Raw genomic sequence first — 18797 nt, 5'->3', positions numbered from 1 at the left:
AAAACATATGCACAAAAGGTAAAGTATTTACTTCACCAAATTGGAAGTACATTTAATAATTTAGTGTTTCCTAATAAACTAAAATTTTAATCTGAAAATCACACTGCTTGTCTTCTATGATCCAAATTGTAACATACTGCTAGTTCAGGTTTTCTTAAAATTGGGTTGCTTGAAAGTGTAATGCTAAGTAGATGCTAAACTCCACTTAAGACTAAATATAACCAAAAGACTTATTGGAACCACATACCATGAGGAAAAGTTAAACTGTGAAAAGAAAGAATTTTGATAGAGTTGTGAGTTGGATGAATAAATGGTAGATAGTTTTTGGTTGTAATAAATCAATATGAGTTATTTAAAATTATGAGTGGAACTTTGATGGGAATAATCTTAGCAACATTTTGGAAGAAGGAGATCTTGGTGTTCTGACTGATCAGGCTCTTAAGCCATCCAAGTAGTTTTGTTGCTAGTAGGGCAAATAGGATTTTAGATTTTACATGCTTAACTATTAAGTATAAGTCTAGAGTTTATGCTTTCAATGTGTAACCTACTTGTTAGGCCTTATTTTAGTTCCTTACCTTGGGAAGGATACTGAATTGTGTGTGTGTGTGTGTTTTTTTTAGCAAAGCCACATCGGGCTATCTGCCAAGCCCACCAAGGAGAATCAAACCCTTGATTTTGGCATTGTAAATCCATAGACTTACTACTGTACTAGTGGGGAGCAATACTGAATTGTAAAAGATTTAAGGAGAGTTACTAGGAGGTTACTAATGATGAAAAAGTTGTCTCTTACATTATACTTAAAAAAACAAAACAATCTTTTCATTCACATATTTATTGACCCTTATCTTAAACACTTAAATTTACTGCATCCAATACATCTGAAGGCAACCCATTCCAAAGGCTATCTACTAGTCTTTTCCCCAACTTATATTAACATGATTTTCTTCACTAGTTTTTTATGTGGCACCATATCAAAAGCTTTTTGACAATATAAATCCACAGAGTCTCTAAATAATGTAACATCATTGAAATAAGTTACCGACAAATATATTTTGTTAAACATTTTATCAGACTCAAGAATGTTTACTGTTATGGAAGTAAAACTAAATGATCTCTAACTTTCATGGCATATCATATTAACCCTTTATAAAAATAGTAGTAAAATTAGAAACTTTTCAAGCTTCAGATACCTGCCTGTTTTCTGTTGAGCTATTAAAAATGTAAGAAAGAGATGGTTGTATACATGATCTTTGACATACTTTGAAACCCTGGGAAAAACACTATCTTATTCTAGTGATTAATCTGTTTTTAATATCTTAGTCTTTTAATTATCTCAAAGGATTAATATTTGTGTGATTCTAATGTTTCTTATGTAATACTGAGGGTTGGGAATAGTGTCAAGATCTTCTGTTACAACATTAAAATTGAATAAAACATTTAAAAATTCAATCATCTCCTAATCTTCAACAAAAGCTTTGTTATCAGCAACCTTTAAGGGTTCAGTTCTCAGTTTAACATCTTGTTTAATTTTATTATGACTTTATAATAGCTTTCCTGTTAACTGCCCAGTATTTGAAAGGCACAATAGTCACAGATTATTGATTTTTGCAATATAAGTTAAAATTGAATGAATGAACAATTTTATAGGTCCATATTAGGTGATACAATCTCAAATAAAGAGTTTAAATACATTCAACAGAAATATTTGAATCAACATTGTACTATACCAATTGTTCCACTGGCTTGGAGTCATCATAATTTTATTGACTGGAAACTTTCAACATTCATTGTCACAACATGGAGTAAGATTCCACCTAAATAGGTGGAATCACATGGGACCAAGTAAAATTTCCAGTTTAAGCAGGTTTTCAGCTTAACCAGTAAATGTGCATTTCCTTAATTATATATAATGTTTGAGCAGAACATTATACTTGCGTGACTCAAGGGAAGTTAGATGTTTGTGAATAAAGTTATTATACTGTTTTTGCTATATTTATTAGAATAACAGCAAAAATAGACATTCAAAATATATGTAAGTACAAAAAATCTTAATCAAATTTACTTGAGGAAAGTGTCCAGTTTCAACTGTTTCATTTTTTTAATGGACTTTCTCATGCAGTTAAAAGAGAATGCCAATTCTATGATCCTTTCATGAAGTTCATTTTCTCCCTTCATTTTTGCATGTATAGGGAAGATATGAATTTATTTTTTTTTCACAAGAATTATTTAAAGAGTAGAATTTTGTACTTAAAAGACAAATATATTTCTAGAAATTATGAATCTAATTGCAAAAATAATAACAGCAGAAAAAAAGAATATATTTAACCAATACTTACTGTAACAAACTGTCTGAGAATTTATTAATATTTAAACAAGTTAATTGAACAAGAACTTATTAGTACTTAAAGAAATGATTAATTAAATAAGAAATTAATATTCAATCAAAAACATTTTTTCCATCTTATTCAGGTTCTAATCCAACTTGTTGATAGATGAGGTAGGTGAAAGATAGTTTTTTGTCCACGTTACACAGGTTTCACCATATAGAGGGCTTTTATAAGATAAATCTTAAAATAATGCTGCAAAGTTTTGGTATTTCCAGCTTGTACAGGTTTTTGCTCTATGCTGTTTCTGGCTTAGACAGGTTTCACTGTATTTAAATTTTCATTCTTTCAGGAGAGCTAGGTTTCCAAATCCAACCTTGGTGCATAAATATGAGAGCTCTGTTACACTAGAAAGAAAGATACAAGAAAATAACATCAGAGAAATTATGATAAACATTATCCATCCATTCATGAGAAATTGCAACCTATTAAGTCATACATAATCTGGGGTGCACTTGTCTTAAAATTTCACAAATTTAACCAAACAATTCATTTGACATTTTAACTGTTAAAAAGATATTCTTGGACTATCAGGTCTTTGGTGTAATAGACCCTTGGACTAATGGAACATCACCACTTTCTTTTAGTTCTGAATATCTATCATCTAACCTAATAATTTTAGCTTAAACCTACCATATATACATCTCTTATTTTCATAGCAAGATGATTAGATTTGATCATTGTTGTTGTTCCTCTTTCTCTATATTTTTAGTTACCTTTCATGAATTAAAATCAATTTATTTTAGGGTCTTTTGACAAGGACAAGTGCCACAAGATTGGAGTGTAGCTAACCAGATTTTTAAAGGAGAATATGAGCATCACCCATGGAATTTTAGTCTTACTTTAGTAATGGGAAAAGTGTAGAGTATAGGAAGTCTGACAAAATGTTGTTTACAGATTTCTTTTAATAAAGAGGTTTTTCAGACAGTCAGTATGGATTTACAAAGGCTTTACCATTAACTCTTCCCTCTTCAAAGGGTAGTACTTACTCATATTAAGATAAGGTGGTGGATTTGGTCTGTTGATATTTATAGGAAGATTTTGATAAGATTTTACATAAAAGATTGGTGAAAAATTACTACAGTTAAAGTACAGAGTAATATAGTTCATTGAATTGAAGGTTGGGTGGATAGAAAGGAGCAGAAATTGTTCTAAATGAAAATCAATCTAGATAGATTTATTTAAAAAAAGAGTGAACCTTGGGTAGTGTCGATAACATTATATATTTCAAAAATACAGGATTGTTTTCTTAGCATATTGACCCCAACCCTCCTTCCCATATTATTATTATAATCATTATTATTAATAGTAACAGTAAGTAGTATTCACTTACATTTACCAGTGGTATTTCATGTTTTTTGCATCACTTAGAAGCCCCCAGTCAGTTGTTTCTGCATACCCAATAGTGAATCCACATTTTCATAAAAAAAGTTGAAATTGCTGAATGTAATTGAATAAAAATACATTCAAATTTAGATGTGAAATGATACATAAACTTTGTCAGTTTCCATCTGCCACAAAAGCCATAGTGATAAAGAACGTGTTTCTTAAATATTAGTAAACTTAGGTGTAATTTTTGGTTTTATTTTAACAAGTACAATACAAGGTGTAAGAGAAAAATATTCAGAGCTTTACCTATGGTAGGTGAGGCCACCCAGGACTTGTTCTACCTGCCCAGTACCCCATGCAGTGTGATTACTGCTGCCTAATACTATATAGGTTTGTGCATTTGTGCATGTAGTAATAATATCTATGTTTGATTGAAACATCATGCTATTTTTCTGCACCACATAATATGCCAAGTGAAAGCTGGAAAAGACTGATTAGTCTTATGCACCACTCTCTCAGAACTAACTCACCATATTGTATAGAAAGGTAATGAATGATAGACTGTAGGATCTTTATAGTTCCACTTACTATTCCTTGACATGTTTTCCATGATATCTTCATCAATGGTGGGCTCTTCAGTTAGACATTGAAAGATTGTTAGAGTTATGCGGTGGGCCTTTGACTGTGGGAGTTTCAATTTTATAGCCAGCAGGAAAGGATTACTTGCTTCAGGAGTCCACCTGGTGTGGTTTGTGTTGCAGTTATATTGCTCATTGCTTGGGGTACATCAAATTCACATTTGAGCTTGGGACATCTGCAAATATTCAGTCCTTTTCAACTACACATTCCTATTCCAAAGAGTTTCTGAATTCCAGTGGAATGCTTTTATTATCATTCAAACATCTCTATGTGTTCCCTTTACATTTTGACCATCAAAACAAGGGACAGAAGAAGGGATATACTTTCTTTTAGACCTGATTGTCTGCTTGACTCAAATAGAATTTTTGCTATGGAGCTCAAAATGGTGCTGCATTACACTTATTAGAGTGAATGACAACTTTCAAGATGCTACATCATTCTTGATCTGGTTCTGTGAAGGTGGAATGTGTTCAAGTCATTGTTTGAATTCCATCTTTGTATGTATATACACACACACACTACAAGTAACATCACAGTTAACATTCAAAAACCCTACTTTCTTAACCTAAAGATGAAAATGTTCTCTCCTTATCAATAAAAGTGTTAATACCCATACAAGCCATTCTGAGATACAGTTGACATTTCTGTTTCATTACCTGTTTATTACAGGGTGTTCGGAAAGTCACTGTGCACTTATATATTTATTAACAGACATGTTTCAATATAGAATACAGGAGGTAAATATGAATGATAATTATAAACAATGTTGAAAGTGACTCCCGTTGGCATCAATACAGGCCTGGATCCTTCTTATTTTGTTTCTAAACACTGCTATCAGTTGCTGGCTTGAAATAGACTGAATAAAATATGATTACAAAACTGCACAGTGACTTTTCAAACACCCTGTATATAAATTAGTGTATTTAATGGGAAACTAATTGACTTGACATTTGTGTTAGCTTATATGTTTGTAAAATTGTTTAAATGAGTGTATTCAGTGTGAAAGTAAAATAATTGTGCAGATGGAAGGTATCCTAATACAGTCCAAGTTTTCTCCATGTACACTATTACTCAGTTTACTGTTGATATTAATATTACACTATCTGTTCTGCTAACTGAAGGTTTTCATGATACGCTTCAAAGCTTATAAAGACTGTAACTGATTTGAAATTAGTTTGAATTAGTGCATTTGAAACAGGGAGGCAACTGAATTGTACAGGCAGAATGGGTTCAAACTACTATCCAGTTTCTATCCTTATATATATATATACTTGTTTACCAGGCACATGACGATTGTTATTTGTGTTTATCTGTTTATTACATAATATACTTATGATATAATTCAAATTTTATAAAGATTGTCACTGGTTTTAAATCTTCCTTTATCAAAGCCCAATATTCCTTCTAATTATTGACCCATTGTTTTGACTGTGTTTATGTGTGTGTTGGAGAAGATAGTTAATGCTCATCATGTTTGGTTATGCAAATCAAACAGCCTTTTTCCAAACACCCAAGTTAATTTTCACAGTTTACAGTTCACCATGGACAGATTGATTCAACTTCAAACATAAAAATCTTTCTCAAGATGAGGCATCCTATTTCTCTGTTTGTTTTTATTAGTATTAAGAAGACTTATGTTACCTGATGGAGGTTTATTTTATTAGCCCTCTACTGTCAAGGGTTGGATGGACAAATTGTATTTGTATATTTTTTAACAGGACATAATTTCAAGCCTGGATGGGATCAACACTATACTGATTCTTCACAGCTCAGAGTTGACTGTGGGAGTACATTTTATGTTCGTACTATTGCTATGACATTCAGTTGTGTCATTGTGTTTTAAACATTTGTTAACTCATTTTGTTGTTTTGTTATTTATAGTTTATACAGTAGGTTGTTTAGTTTGCTTTCATTTTTAACTTATCTTTTTTTTCAGTATAACGTTTTTATCTTTGTAATATTTTTATTTTATACACTTATACTTTCTTTTGATTAAGTTCAGGTGGCTAATTGAACAGGATAAAAATAAAAGTTTTTGATAAGGATGTTTACTGTAAGGTGTCTTTATATTGCTACCTCATCATTTTGAAGACAGGAAACAAGTCAATTTTTGGTTTGTTACATTTGAGCTGTGTGACAACATGTAAGAGTGATTGTAATATGCCTTGAACTCTACTTATAAAAACTCAGTTATGGTGACTTGGATATTTTAAGTACACATAGGTCTTATGGTTTCATTGTGGGCATTTCTTTCATGTTATTAAATGCCAGCTCTTTAAATTGCATGGTTGGCATTACTTTGGTTACAAAATTGTACATTCATTAGTTCTAAATTTATTTTCATTCTTGAAGTAACACCACATTCAGTTTGTGCATAATTTCAATTTTTTTCAAACTGTTAAATATAAACATCCAGGATTCTAAAAAAACATTTATTGGATTAATGATTAGATTCACATATGGACTGTAGATTTGGGTTTTGAAATAATTGTTCTTACTGTTTTAAATAATTCTTGACTTACAGCTTTTAGTTGAAGGAAAGTCAATCCTTATAATGAAGGTGGGGACCACCCATTTTTTAGTTTTTGTAAATGGTTAACGTATTTCTCTCAATTTTTAAAGTATACAAACACCCAAAACTGCAGATTGGTCCAACTTTACAGTGATTTTACTTATACACACTAAGTTTACATACAGATCTGTATCTAAGCATACTCTATATTTTCATATATGTGTTTAAATCAACATATACTCAACAGTACCCGTATGTATTTATATCAATATACAATATATTCAAAGTGTTTCTACAGTGTCTATTTCTACACATTATATACAGTGCTTTTCTTTGTGATTTAATATCAATGCATTATATGTAAAAAAAAAAAAAATGTTTCAGAGTTAATCAAAACATTAGGTTTATCATTTAAGGTTTTTCAAAAAATGTTATTTTGAGTCAGTAAATATGTTTTATTTTTTAACAAAGTAATAAGTAATTAACTTGTGAAATGAAGCCCAGCAGTTAGCAGGATTATGTTATAAACTTGAATTAGATTTTATTTAATTTGTTGTTTGAATTAGTTTTGCTATAATATTGTTATACATTTTGTACTGATTTTTACTTTATGATCGAAATACATTTAGAAAGCTTATAAAGGGATATTTTTGCAACATGTTGAATCACAGGCCTTATAAGAAGGTCAAACATTCCATAAACTGGTATAATGATTTTAGTTCTAAATAGCAGGATTATAAACATTAAGTAAAGGGAAACATATTCTGCTTGTATAAAATCATCTGCACATACTTGAGAAGTAATTAATTAAATTTATATATGATGAGTTTCCTATGTTGGTGCAGGGATGTTGTATTTCCTGTTACCCATTGGTTTTTGATTTGAAAATGAAAATGTTAAATCATTCACAGGGTCATGAAGATCTAAACCTCAAAAGACAGGCAAGTCTCTACAACAGAAAATAATGGAGAAGTCTAGTGTTTCTATATTGTCTAACTTTAAATTTTCAAGAATTGCACTGCTGTTAGCAGTTGGCTTGAGTGCTACAGTGTCATCATTACTTTTTTATCTTGCATTTATTAAAAAAGATGATTTGGAAGAACAGCTACAATTAAGCAGGAAAGGAGACAGGAAATCTCAGCAAGTAGCAACATCACGACAAACAGTTATCCATGTAAATGTTCCCAAGAGTGCTGTTGGTGTTGTTATTGGAAGGCAGGGATCTACCATAAAAAAGGTTCAGGAGCAGACTAACACAAAAATCAAATTTGAAGAAAAAGGTAATATTATTTTTAATATTTGAATGTATGTGTGTGAAACATTGACATATTTTTGCAAATCCATTTTCACCCTCAGTTTATTTTACATCAGTGTAGATAAGTATCACCAACTGATTAACTGTTGCATAAGTTCTGCTTTATACATTTGAACTATTGTTTCCAGGTTTGGATGTGGAAGAGAAGGTGGCTGTAATCCGAGGTTCTCCTGAAAATGCTCAAGAAGCTGAGAATCTTCTGTATCAGTTGATTAATGAGCAGCCACAGATACTCACAGAAGATGTTTTTGTTCCTGTCCGAGTTTGTGGGCGCATCATTGGTCGTAATGGAGATACCATCAGGTAGAAATATTGTAAATCTGAGCATGTTATGTTTCTTTAACTGGACAGCAATGATATAGTTATGCTTTACTGTAGACATTTTATACTAGTAATAGCTAATGAAATCAATACTCATTATTATCTGCAAAAATAATATACTGAGTAAGAACTTGTAGATAATTTTCCAGATATTTAATTTGATTGTTATTTGTGTGAAATAAATGGCAATAGTAGCTTTGGGAGCATTTCATGTTATTTTAACACACATTAGTACCATCTACAACTATGGTGTGTGTTCTTGTAAAACATTTTAAAATGTATTATAAATAAATTAAGTTCTGTTTATTTTCTCATGACATAATGTTTATGGACAACAAGAGACCTATTGATTCTTTTTATCTGTTACACCCTCTAAAGTAAAATATAATAAATGAAAACCTTCAAACCAGTCCTTATCATTCATATAGTTATCATACTTTCTCATAAATAGACTTAAGTTTACTGTTTCCACAATATCTGAAGGCAACCAGCCTGTTAGAGACATAAAACTCTTCCAGCTTAAGATGACTTGTACTCATCTAAAGTTTTCTATTTGTATCCCCTAGTCCTGCAGTTCTCACTATTAATAATGGAAAAAGATTATGCATTAATACTATCAGTTACCCTTACAATCTTCAATGCCTCAATTGGTTTCCCTGTAACTCTTTTCAAGAGAAAACAATTTCAAAAATCTTAATCTAATATGAAAAATCCTCCATCCCAGGCACCATTCTAATAACAGTTCTCTGATCTTTTTCCAACAATTTAAAAGTAAGGAGCCCAATACTAAACATGATATTCCAAATATGGCCTAACCAGTGAAACTAAACACTGAAATTATAACCTCCAAACTTGTGCTCAATATCCATAAATACAACCTAAAATTGTATTTGTCCTCCTTCTAGCAACAACACTCTGCTTGGATACCTTAAGAGTAATCAACCAGTGTACTAGAATCCCCTTCTTTTATGATACTGTAAAGGTTTTTCTCATCCAATTTATATTTGTAATTCAAATTAAGATAACCCACATGCATTATCTTGAATTTATTATAATTAAAACTAATCTGCCATTTATTCACCCAACCCACTAAATGATCTAAATTATTTTGTAAAACAGCAACATTCTCTTTACAACCAACAACTCTCAGACATTTAATATTATCAGGAAATTTATGTACTTTATTCACCATTTCTTCATATTTGTCATTGTTGAAAATCAATATGAGGAAAGATCATAAGACTGAGCCCTAAAGTACGCCCTTGTGATATTAATCCAGTTTGACTGAACTCTATTTCTAACAACTCTCTGCTTTCTTCCATCCTGCAGTAAGTCTATGGATTTACAACGCTATAATCAGGGGTTCGATTCCCCTAGGTGGACTCAGCAGATAGCCCGAGGTGGCTTTGCTAAATGAAAACACACATTTCTTCCATCCAGCCATTCTTCTGTCCAGTTAGCTAATTTAGCTCCCACACCTACAGAAATAACTTTTTACAAGCCATTTATGTGACACTTTGTTGAAAGTTTTTTGAAAGTCCAGATACACCAAATCTTTACTGTTATCCTTGCCTACATTAGCAGTAACATTTTCAAAGAATGTCAAAAGATTTGTAAGACAAGATCTTCTTTTACTAAAACCATGTTGACTATCCAATAAAATTCTAAACTTTGTAAAATTACTTTGCAAAGCATTTTTCATCAGACCTCTCAAAACGTTTCTTACAACTGATGTAAGAATAACAGGCTTATAATTACTGGTAAAATTTTTATTACTTCCTTTGAAAATAAGAATGGCATTAGCTAATTGCTAATCCCTGGGCATTATTCAATAACTTTGAAAAAACCAGTAACAAGTGGCTCATATACCCAGTCTGCAACATCCTGGTGAAATATTATCTGACCTAGGAGACTTATCATTTTGTAAACTTCCCAATTTTTTCTTAAGCTCAGAATTAATGCAGTCATATTGTTTGATCTTGTTTCTGATACTGTCTCTTACTTCTCATACAAATAACTATTTTTGTTTGTTGATGCCTTCTATATTCAAAAAAATGTTCACATGCCACAAGCAGTGAGTTCCCACATACCTTACAACTGGCTTGTTCAGATGTGCATCACATGTAAATCCTCATGTGACACACCCATCCACCAATAAGAGTGCAACACACTTTCCTAACATATATGTGACTCCATCTATTTGATTTGACCAAACTATCACTTCTTGTCTGGTAATATTTATGTCAAGACATTTTTGTATATCTCATCAAATTTGTTCTATTTCATGATTTGTTTATTATTCCAAACTGGTTTATTTTTTTGTTTTCAGCAGTTAACAATTTTTTAGATAACTGAGAGTTAGCCACTGAAGAATAAAGATCCATCTTTCAAAAGCACTTAGGTTATAAGGTTTCTATTTCACTTCATTGATACATAATACCTCTTCTTCTCAGTATTTGGTTCCTTTTCCCTGTTAGGGTTCATGCTGTGTGTTTTGTTTTTTAGATGGTTAAGGGTGCTGCCATGCCTTGCCCTCCATGGATTTTGGAACAGTTTGCCTTGGCTTAACATCAGGATGAATATCTGTTTCTTGATTGTTAACAATTAACACTGATTTTACTTGTTTGTGGGGTGGACCTTGATCATCCTGTTCATTTATCCCATGCCCAAGTTTCCCAACTTTTGTCTTTCCATATTAACTCTTCTGTGGTATTTGTCTACCATCCATATCCTTTCCAAGGGAATCCATGGAGATACTGAGGTTTTTTTTTGAGGGATCACCTCTCCCTAATTACCTCCAATTGTCATATTTGTCTTCTGCTCTAGCCTTATACACATGATTTCTCTGTTGTTAGTATCCTCTAGGGAGGGATGCAGCCTTTCTCAAGTTTGTGTACTATTTACTTATGGCCCCTTTCTACATTATTATGTTTCTGGTAATACTTGCAAGACTTTGGAATCCCATGTGGAGTTGGTGCAACAACAAACTGCCCTTTCTTTATTGGTGGATCGTTTGTCTTATTCTGAGCCTAGACATGCCTCTGTTACTGCTTCCCATTCAGCTTCTTCCCAACTCTTACCTGTTTCTATCTCCAGGAATTCCTCAACTCATTGTTTCTTTCAATACAGATGGACACAAGGCCAACAATACCATGACTACCCAGTTGGTTCTAGTCAAGTGGGGGCTTGCTTGACTTATTTTGTTCACCTTTGGCAAATTTTCATCATAGATCTGTGGGTTATTTGGGTGTTATCTAAGGGACTTGTCATTCATTTTCTTTTCCCTCCTACATTATCTCAGATGCTCTTATATCAACAACCAAAGCAGCATTAGTTCTCTTTTCTTTTGTAATCAGACATTGGATTTTTTTTTGGGCCCACATGTTTGGTATTTGTATTATTGTATATCATTTTCTGGAAGCATTTAATCTTATTGCAGATTATTTTTCCCATCCTGACAGAGTGTCCTGTCAATTCTCTTGTTTTCCAGAGGGATATTCCTCATCCTGATGCATTTGCTACTTCTTTCAATACCAAATTATCATTTTTGTTTTTTTGGTCTCTGGTTCCTCATCCTCTTGCTCTGGCTGTCAGTGTGTTAATTAAAAAAAAAGGACTGAAAAGTAAATGCATGTTTATCCTCCCATCTGTCTTTCACAATCATCCAAACCACTCCGTTAAATCCTTCTGATTGCTCCATACTGACCAGCACAACCTTGGTTCCCATGGCTGCTCCAGCTACAATCTGACCCTCCATTACTACTTCCTCTTACTCCATCCCTTCTATATTAACCTCAGTTACTGGTGTTTTACCCTCTTCATATATGCCACCTTCACACCTGGTATTTATTAAGTTCCTGGTGAGGAGATGTATTTTTTAAGCTTATTCAATTTTCCTTTTCTCTAAGGATGTTTTTCAGCATAAGTGGAATGTCTTTCGCTATTGGTCTTTGGGTCAGGGTTTTTTTCCCCTGCTCAACACACTGTTTTTTCTATCATGGATTTTCTCACTTGGCTGTTTGATCAGGGATCTTCTGTCTCCTCAGTCTCAGTTTATCGGGCTCCCTTATCCCAATCTTACTTTTTCTAGGTGCTATAAAGTGTTTACCTCTTCTACCTTTTTCTTCTTATTGTGTTCCTTCCAGATTAGTTGTCCACCTCGGTATGCAGTCCTTTTGGATTAGGATGTTAATGTGTCTTTTTACTGCCTAACTTTGAATCTGTTTGAACCTCTGTCCTTGTGCTTGATTTTTCACTCATCTTTTAAGATTTATTTCCTTGTTCTGTTAGACTGTGGGCATCACTGGTAAATTTATTTTCCATAGACATTTCAAGTACTCTGTATCATTCCATGTACATTCTCCTTTATCTGGATTGGTCTCTCCTTCTCAAAATTTCAATGGATCAGGAGAGTAATTTCTCCTTTTTACCAATTACTCTTCCTTTTATTTCCTATCTGTAACCTCTGTTGGATTTAGATAGGCAACTGTGTCCTGCCCTTACTCTTTGTTATTATGTTGTGTACACAGCTCTCTTCCATCATGCAAGTTCCTGCTTTTCACTCCTTAGCAGATATTCTCTGTTTAGGACTTTTCTCCTTCCATCTTGACCAGTTGGATTCAGTTTTTAATTTGATTTGCTTAGTCTTCCTTATCATCTTATTCCTGTAATTTGTTCCAGGTGTCTTTTTGTCAGATAAGGTACCTAACCTTTCCCCTGGCATTTTACCTCCATCACCCCTTTCAGGCCATGTTTACTGCTTATTTCTGATTTTCATGGCCATAACATGCTCACTGTTGTGATAGGGTGTTCCCACAAGATCACTTGTATGTTTATCCTTACAACATTTTTGCTTAGTTAATTTACTCATTCTGGACCATACTAACTTATAGACTTCATGGAAAAACAGAAGGCGATGGCTGCCCATCCTTGACATGCCTTCATTGGAATAAATCAGGTATGGTATGCTTTTCAAAATAGCGTTTTTGTGGTCACCTGTTGCACTGTCTCCAGTGTTGTTCCTCCTGACTCCCCACCATGTTCCCCCCTCTTTCAGCAGAGAATGGGAGTCCTTACCATTTTTCAATTCCAAGCTGCTGGGGTGATGGACTATGGAGACATTCTCCTAAATGTGATAATGATAGACAATATATATAAAGAGAGTAGGGCAGTGGGGTTCTGGTGGTTTAGATACTTGGATTCCTTCCAATTTAATGCTCCATCTCTGTAAGTGTTTATCTGAAGGGATGTGAGCATTAAAATTGTGATTCAGCATATTGTTTAGGTTTTCTCATCCTACTCCTACATGGATATTAGTTCCCTATGGTTGAAACAATCAAAATATGCCATCACACGTATTATAGATGTCTCTGTTTCCTCACTCAGTTATACTTTAGTTCATCCATCCATGTTGTGGGTCACAGTAGTGGTACTAACTGTTAACATGGTTCTTCCTCTTATGGCATCTCTTGAAAATTCTATTATATTGAGGATGTTATTGTACTGGAGCAGTCCTAGTTGGGTTGGTTTTGAGTGAGATAATTTACATTAAAGAGGCATCTTTCCTCTACAAGTTTTCATAATGTTAAGTTTCCAAGTTAGTCAAACAATTTATTGCATTGATATCACATGTCCCATTCATAGACTGGTAGGTAAGAGATTCCCTCCACTCTGCTGAACTTGAAGTGAAGAGATTATGATCCACTTTCGTATCCCCACGTGGATGTTGGTTCTCGGTAGCTATGTTTTGGATACAGTTCACTTGCTGTGTACAATTCGTAATATCCTAGCCACTCTATGCCTAGGGGCACATTTTTTTACTTTTACCTGCATTCTAGTACTCTATGGGATTGAGATTTGTTATATGGTGGTTTGGATCTCTGTCCATTATTGTTCTTTCCCATAGTAATGTGCTCCTCCCTTTTTTTTGAACACTGTTTGTGGCATCTCATTCCACACTGGGTGAAGAGTATAGCTAATACATATATGGTGCAGTCTCCCATGTATGGCCCTCTAATGTGAGGATCTATCCTTTTAGGGTGTTTTTCAGATGTTTTTCCCTCATGCTAGTCCTTCAAACTAATAAATGTGTTATTCTAACTAGTTATGTGAGAGAGAGGAGGTAGTATACTCTATTGGAAGTTATAATTTTCCTATACTGAAAGTATATTTCTGATGTGTGCTTTCCTCTACTCACACTTCTCACCCTTTCTTTCCACTGAAAACCAGTGCTTCTATTTTTTGCCAGAATTCAAAGTGACAGTTTGGTAGAATTGAATATAGGGAGTCACGTTAATCAGAAGAGTATGTCATGTTCTTATCTTTGGAGAGCAGCACTGGATGAAAATATCTATTTATGTGAGAGGAAATAAGCAAATATGAGAAATATATTTTCAGTGTAGGAAAATTATAACTCTCATCTTTCAATTGTTCAAGATTAGGAACACTGTCTAAATCTTTACTAGTAAAAAAAAACTGAAGAAAAAGAATTTAATGACCCATTATTTCATGATGTTCAGATACAAGCTTTCCTTCATTATCTCTCATAAAGTTTGCCTCATCCTAACATTTTGTTTAATCTTACTGTTAATTTCTACATTTTCCAGACATCCTTTTTTGATATCCTAATATCTTGTTTGACCAACTTTCTTTTAAACTTCTAAATATCCTATGATAGCAATCAATTTAATTTTTTTATATTTGTATTGCTTTTCTTTAATCTTATCCCTTTTGTATATACATACATATATATATATGTATATAACCTTTGTACTCCAGTGAACAGTATCTAAAAATAACTCAGCTGTCCAGTTACGACAGATAATTCTTGTCACATCTTTTTCAAACTTGCTGTTTTGAAACTTAGAATCGAAATATCATTATTCCTGATCACTAAATGCATCAAAGCATTAGACCTGATAAAACAATTTTTATTTGCACGCAGATGCTCCCTAAGTTTTTACTTTCACATCAATTTCTATACTAGAAGTTAAATATAAACCTAAAATAGCATTGTTCCTAATAGTCTTCTTGACCAGTTGGTGAGGAAAATCATCTTGAATAGTTTCCAAAATTCTTCCCCTCTAGGTTGGTTTCTGTATGTGATGAGGGAACCTCCCAAAGAAGGTTCTGTACTTTCAGTTTACCTTCTTTGAAATCTAAACATCTACCTACTTGTTTGCTATGCATAGCAACCCATGAAGAGGAGGAAAGGATCATGGTGGTTGAGGGGTCCAACTCCAACACACTACTTTGGCATAGAATTCCTGTAGACGGGCTGGTCCACTTGAGCTAGGGTCAACCAAGTACCAGTGTTAGATGTTCTTAACAAGTGTTGGAGACTGTTGGATACTGATGTTTGGGTATTGTGCTCACAAAACCCTGGCTGCAGTGTCTTTGTTTGGCATTATAGTGCATCCCCTTGTAGGGCTCCATGGTGGGTGAGGTCAGTGGGCACTGAAATGTAGTGTCTGTATTAAGGATACCTTCATTTATGAAAAAATAAATACAAATGAAAAAGTTGAAAAAAAAAACATTATTGGAAAAACAACCATGTGTGGACAATTCTGTTGCACAGTCAACATTAGTCAGATTCTAAACCTTGATTTAAAATTATCCATTCCTTTTCCAACAAATCCTTAAGGCAGATGCCTCCCTTTATATTCAAAAGGGACTAAGGATCTTACTTTGTCTCTTAAGTCAGTGAAGAAGTTATACTCTGGAGACATTTTGGTGAAAACATATTCACCACAACATACCATATTCCTCTTGAAATCCAAGGCTATTGGGGATATATCCATTGAAGTTACTCCCCATACAACTTTGAATTTGTTTAGGAGTTATAGTTGAGAGGGATTTAAAGAACATTCCTGAGTCAGAGATCCTCGATGGTTTCTCCAGCCAAGGCATTTCTGCAGCGTGCCAAATCTTCACTCGCAAAGACGAAATTTGATGCCTACTAATGTTTGGATATTGACATTTACATCACCTTGTCCTCCTGCTACAGTCAAAGTGCATTATCTGAATGTTATCTGTAAGGTGTTTCCAGTGTCAACAGTTCAGTCACTAATAACAGTATGGCATGGTTCTTTAACATGGTTCTTATCTTTGGTCATTGTGGTGGCAAAAACCATGACACTTAGGAGTGCAAACTAGAAGCATGCTATGATAACTGTAGTGGTCCACACCCCTCTTACTCTATTTCTTGCCTTAAATGGGTGGAGTAGAAAGAGGTGCAATGCTAGAAGTTTATGAATAATATCTCCTACTCAGTGGTTTGGAAATTATTGTCCCCAACTCCATCTTGGACATATGCTGCTGCAATCCATTCCACTGCCACAATGGGATTACAGACAGATCTCTCTGTGCCTCCAACAGATGGTTGCAAAACATCTGAAGAATCTTTTGCCCTCCATAATTAAGAGTTGATGGATCTACATCTACATCCATCTGTTTCTGTCACTCCTTCCAGTGACTGCCTGGTTCTACTTCCTTTGGTTTTGGGTTCATCCTCTTCTACAGCCCCAGGAAGTGAAACAATCATTCGTTCACTCCCTCAGTCACTGAAATCTTTTGTCCACAGACAGAGATTTGCCTACTCAACCAAGGGAAGGATCCATGGAGGTTGATAAACCTTTGTCCAATAAAGAAAAAAAATGTGATAGAAAACAGAAGGGCTCCCTGCCACATTCTTCTCCATGTAAATAAAAATGCCCACTGTGTTCCAGTAGAACTGTCAGGGTTTTCATTCAAGTATAGATGACATTAAGGATTTGATTGATTCTTACCATCCTGTGTGTGTCTTCTTACAGGAAACGTTTCTGAAACCTGCCAATACAGTCATCTCTTGGTAATTTTCTTTGTAAATAAATGACAAGTTATGTGATGGGCAAGTGCATGTTGGAGTGGCACTGCTGGTTGATCAGCATGTGCCCACCCTGTCTTTGCCATTTGACACCCTTGAAAGATGTAGCCATCTTTGTTTCCTTGGGTCATACCATCTTTCTACCTGGCTTCTGAAGATAAAAACTATGATCAGTCAGACCTTGATGCCATCATTGAACAGTTACAATTTCCCTTTTTAATCCTGTGGGATTTTAATGAACATAATCCTCTCTGGGATGGTGCTGATATTGAAGGGATAGATAATTCCATAGAGCATATGCTCTTGGATCACAACTTATCTCTCTTCAATATTGGTTCTTATACTTATTTTCATGTACCTAGTCAGTCTTTTACTGCTGTTGATCTTTCTATCTGCCCTCCTCCATTTTTTGGTTACTTTTCTTGGTGGGTTGACAGTAACCCATGGACCAGTGATCATTTTTCTATCATTTTGAGAAAGGTTGGTCATGGTCAGTGCCACTCAACCCACATGCCTTGATGGAAGTTGGACCAGCCCAACTGGCCCTCTTTCACTGCTCTCTCAGAACTTGATCCTGTCTGTAAGCTATCAGTAGAATACTGTATGGCAACAGTGACTGGTTGTATTGTCCAGGCAACTGCTCAATGTATTTCTAAAACCTCAACATATTTCCCACAGCATCCTTGTCTGTGGTGGAATCTTAGCTGCTACATGACAAGGAAATCTCAGAAACAGGTTTGAGATACCTTTCATAGGTATCCCAAACTTTTAAACCGCATTGCATTTCAGTGGGCACATGCACACTCTCAGCAAGTCAGATGTCAAAGCCAGAAAGAATCTTGGATTCTTTAGCATATCTTACACCACCAGTTCCAAAGTCATATGTGATAGATTCAAAAGGTTAGTGGAGAGTATAATTTTGCCCCCTTTTCAATCTTGCTCTCTGATGGCCAGGAAGTTGCTGATGCCAAGAGCATTGCCAGTATTCTCGGCAAAAGCTTTTCTTGTGCATTTAGTGCATTTGCTTCATCTCCCAACGTTTTAGCCACCAAGACACAGGCAGAGGAACTGCCTCTTTTTTTTGAGCTGCTTATCTCTATGACTATAATTGCCCCTTTACACTGGTAGAACTTGAGCTTTCTGTTCACTGGTCTTGCAGTACGTCAGTTGGACCCGATGATATTCAATAAGATGCGGTGCCATCTCTCTCCTGCATCTTGTAATTCTTGTCGTTTTTAACTGGATCTGGCAGGAGAATGTTTTTTCTAATGCTTGACACCATGCTATTGTACTCCTTTTTCATAAGCCTGGGAAGAATCCCAAGATTCCTTTGAATTACTGTCCAGTTGCGTTGATCAGCTGTCTTTGTAAGATCTTATAGAAGACGGTTAATGCTCATCCTATTTGGTTCCTCAAATCAAACAGTTTCCTCTC

At 34.3% G+C, this 18797-nt stretch overlaps 1 protein-coding gene across 3 annotated transcripts in view; it reads left to right on the top strand.

Annotated features, from left to right (window-relative positions):
• LOC143239843 (tudor and KH domain-containing protein-like) overlaps positions 1-18797 on the top strand; it is a 30041-nt gene that overhangs the window by 1398 nt on the left and 9846 nt on the right. For all 3 annotated transcript variants that reach the window (XM_076481410.1, XM_076481409.1, XM_076481411.1), the window contains exons 2-3: positions 7776-8144; positions 8308-8482. In XM_076481410.1, coding sequence (XP_076337525.1) covers positions 7829-8144; positions 8308-8482 — 491 coding nt within the window. In that variant the 5' untranslated portion in view covers positions 7776-7828. The remainder of the gene's footprint in view (positions 1-7775; positions 8145-8307; positions 8483-18797) is intronic.

The sequence above is a fragment of the Tachypleus tridentatus genome, chromosome 13, assembly GCF_004210375.1.
Source record: "Tachypleus tridentatus isolate NWPU-2018 chromosome 13, ASM421037v1, whole genome shotgun sequence".
In the NCBI taxonomy this organism is placed as follows: Eukaryota; Metazoa; Arthropoda; class Merostomata; order Xiphosura; family Limulidae; genus Tachypleus; species Tachypleus tridentatus.
The sequence above is the reverse complement of the archived record's forward strand: the minus strand, read 5'-3'. Positions and strand labels throughout refer to the sequence as shown.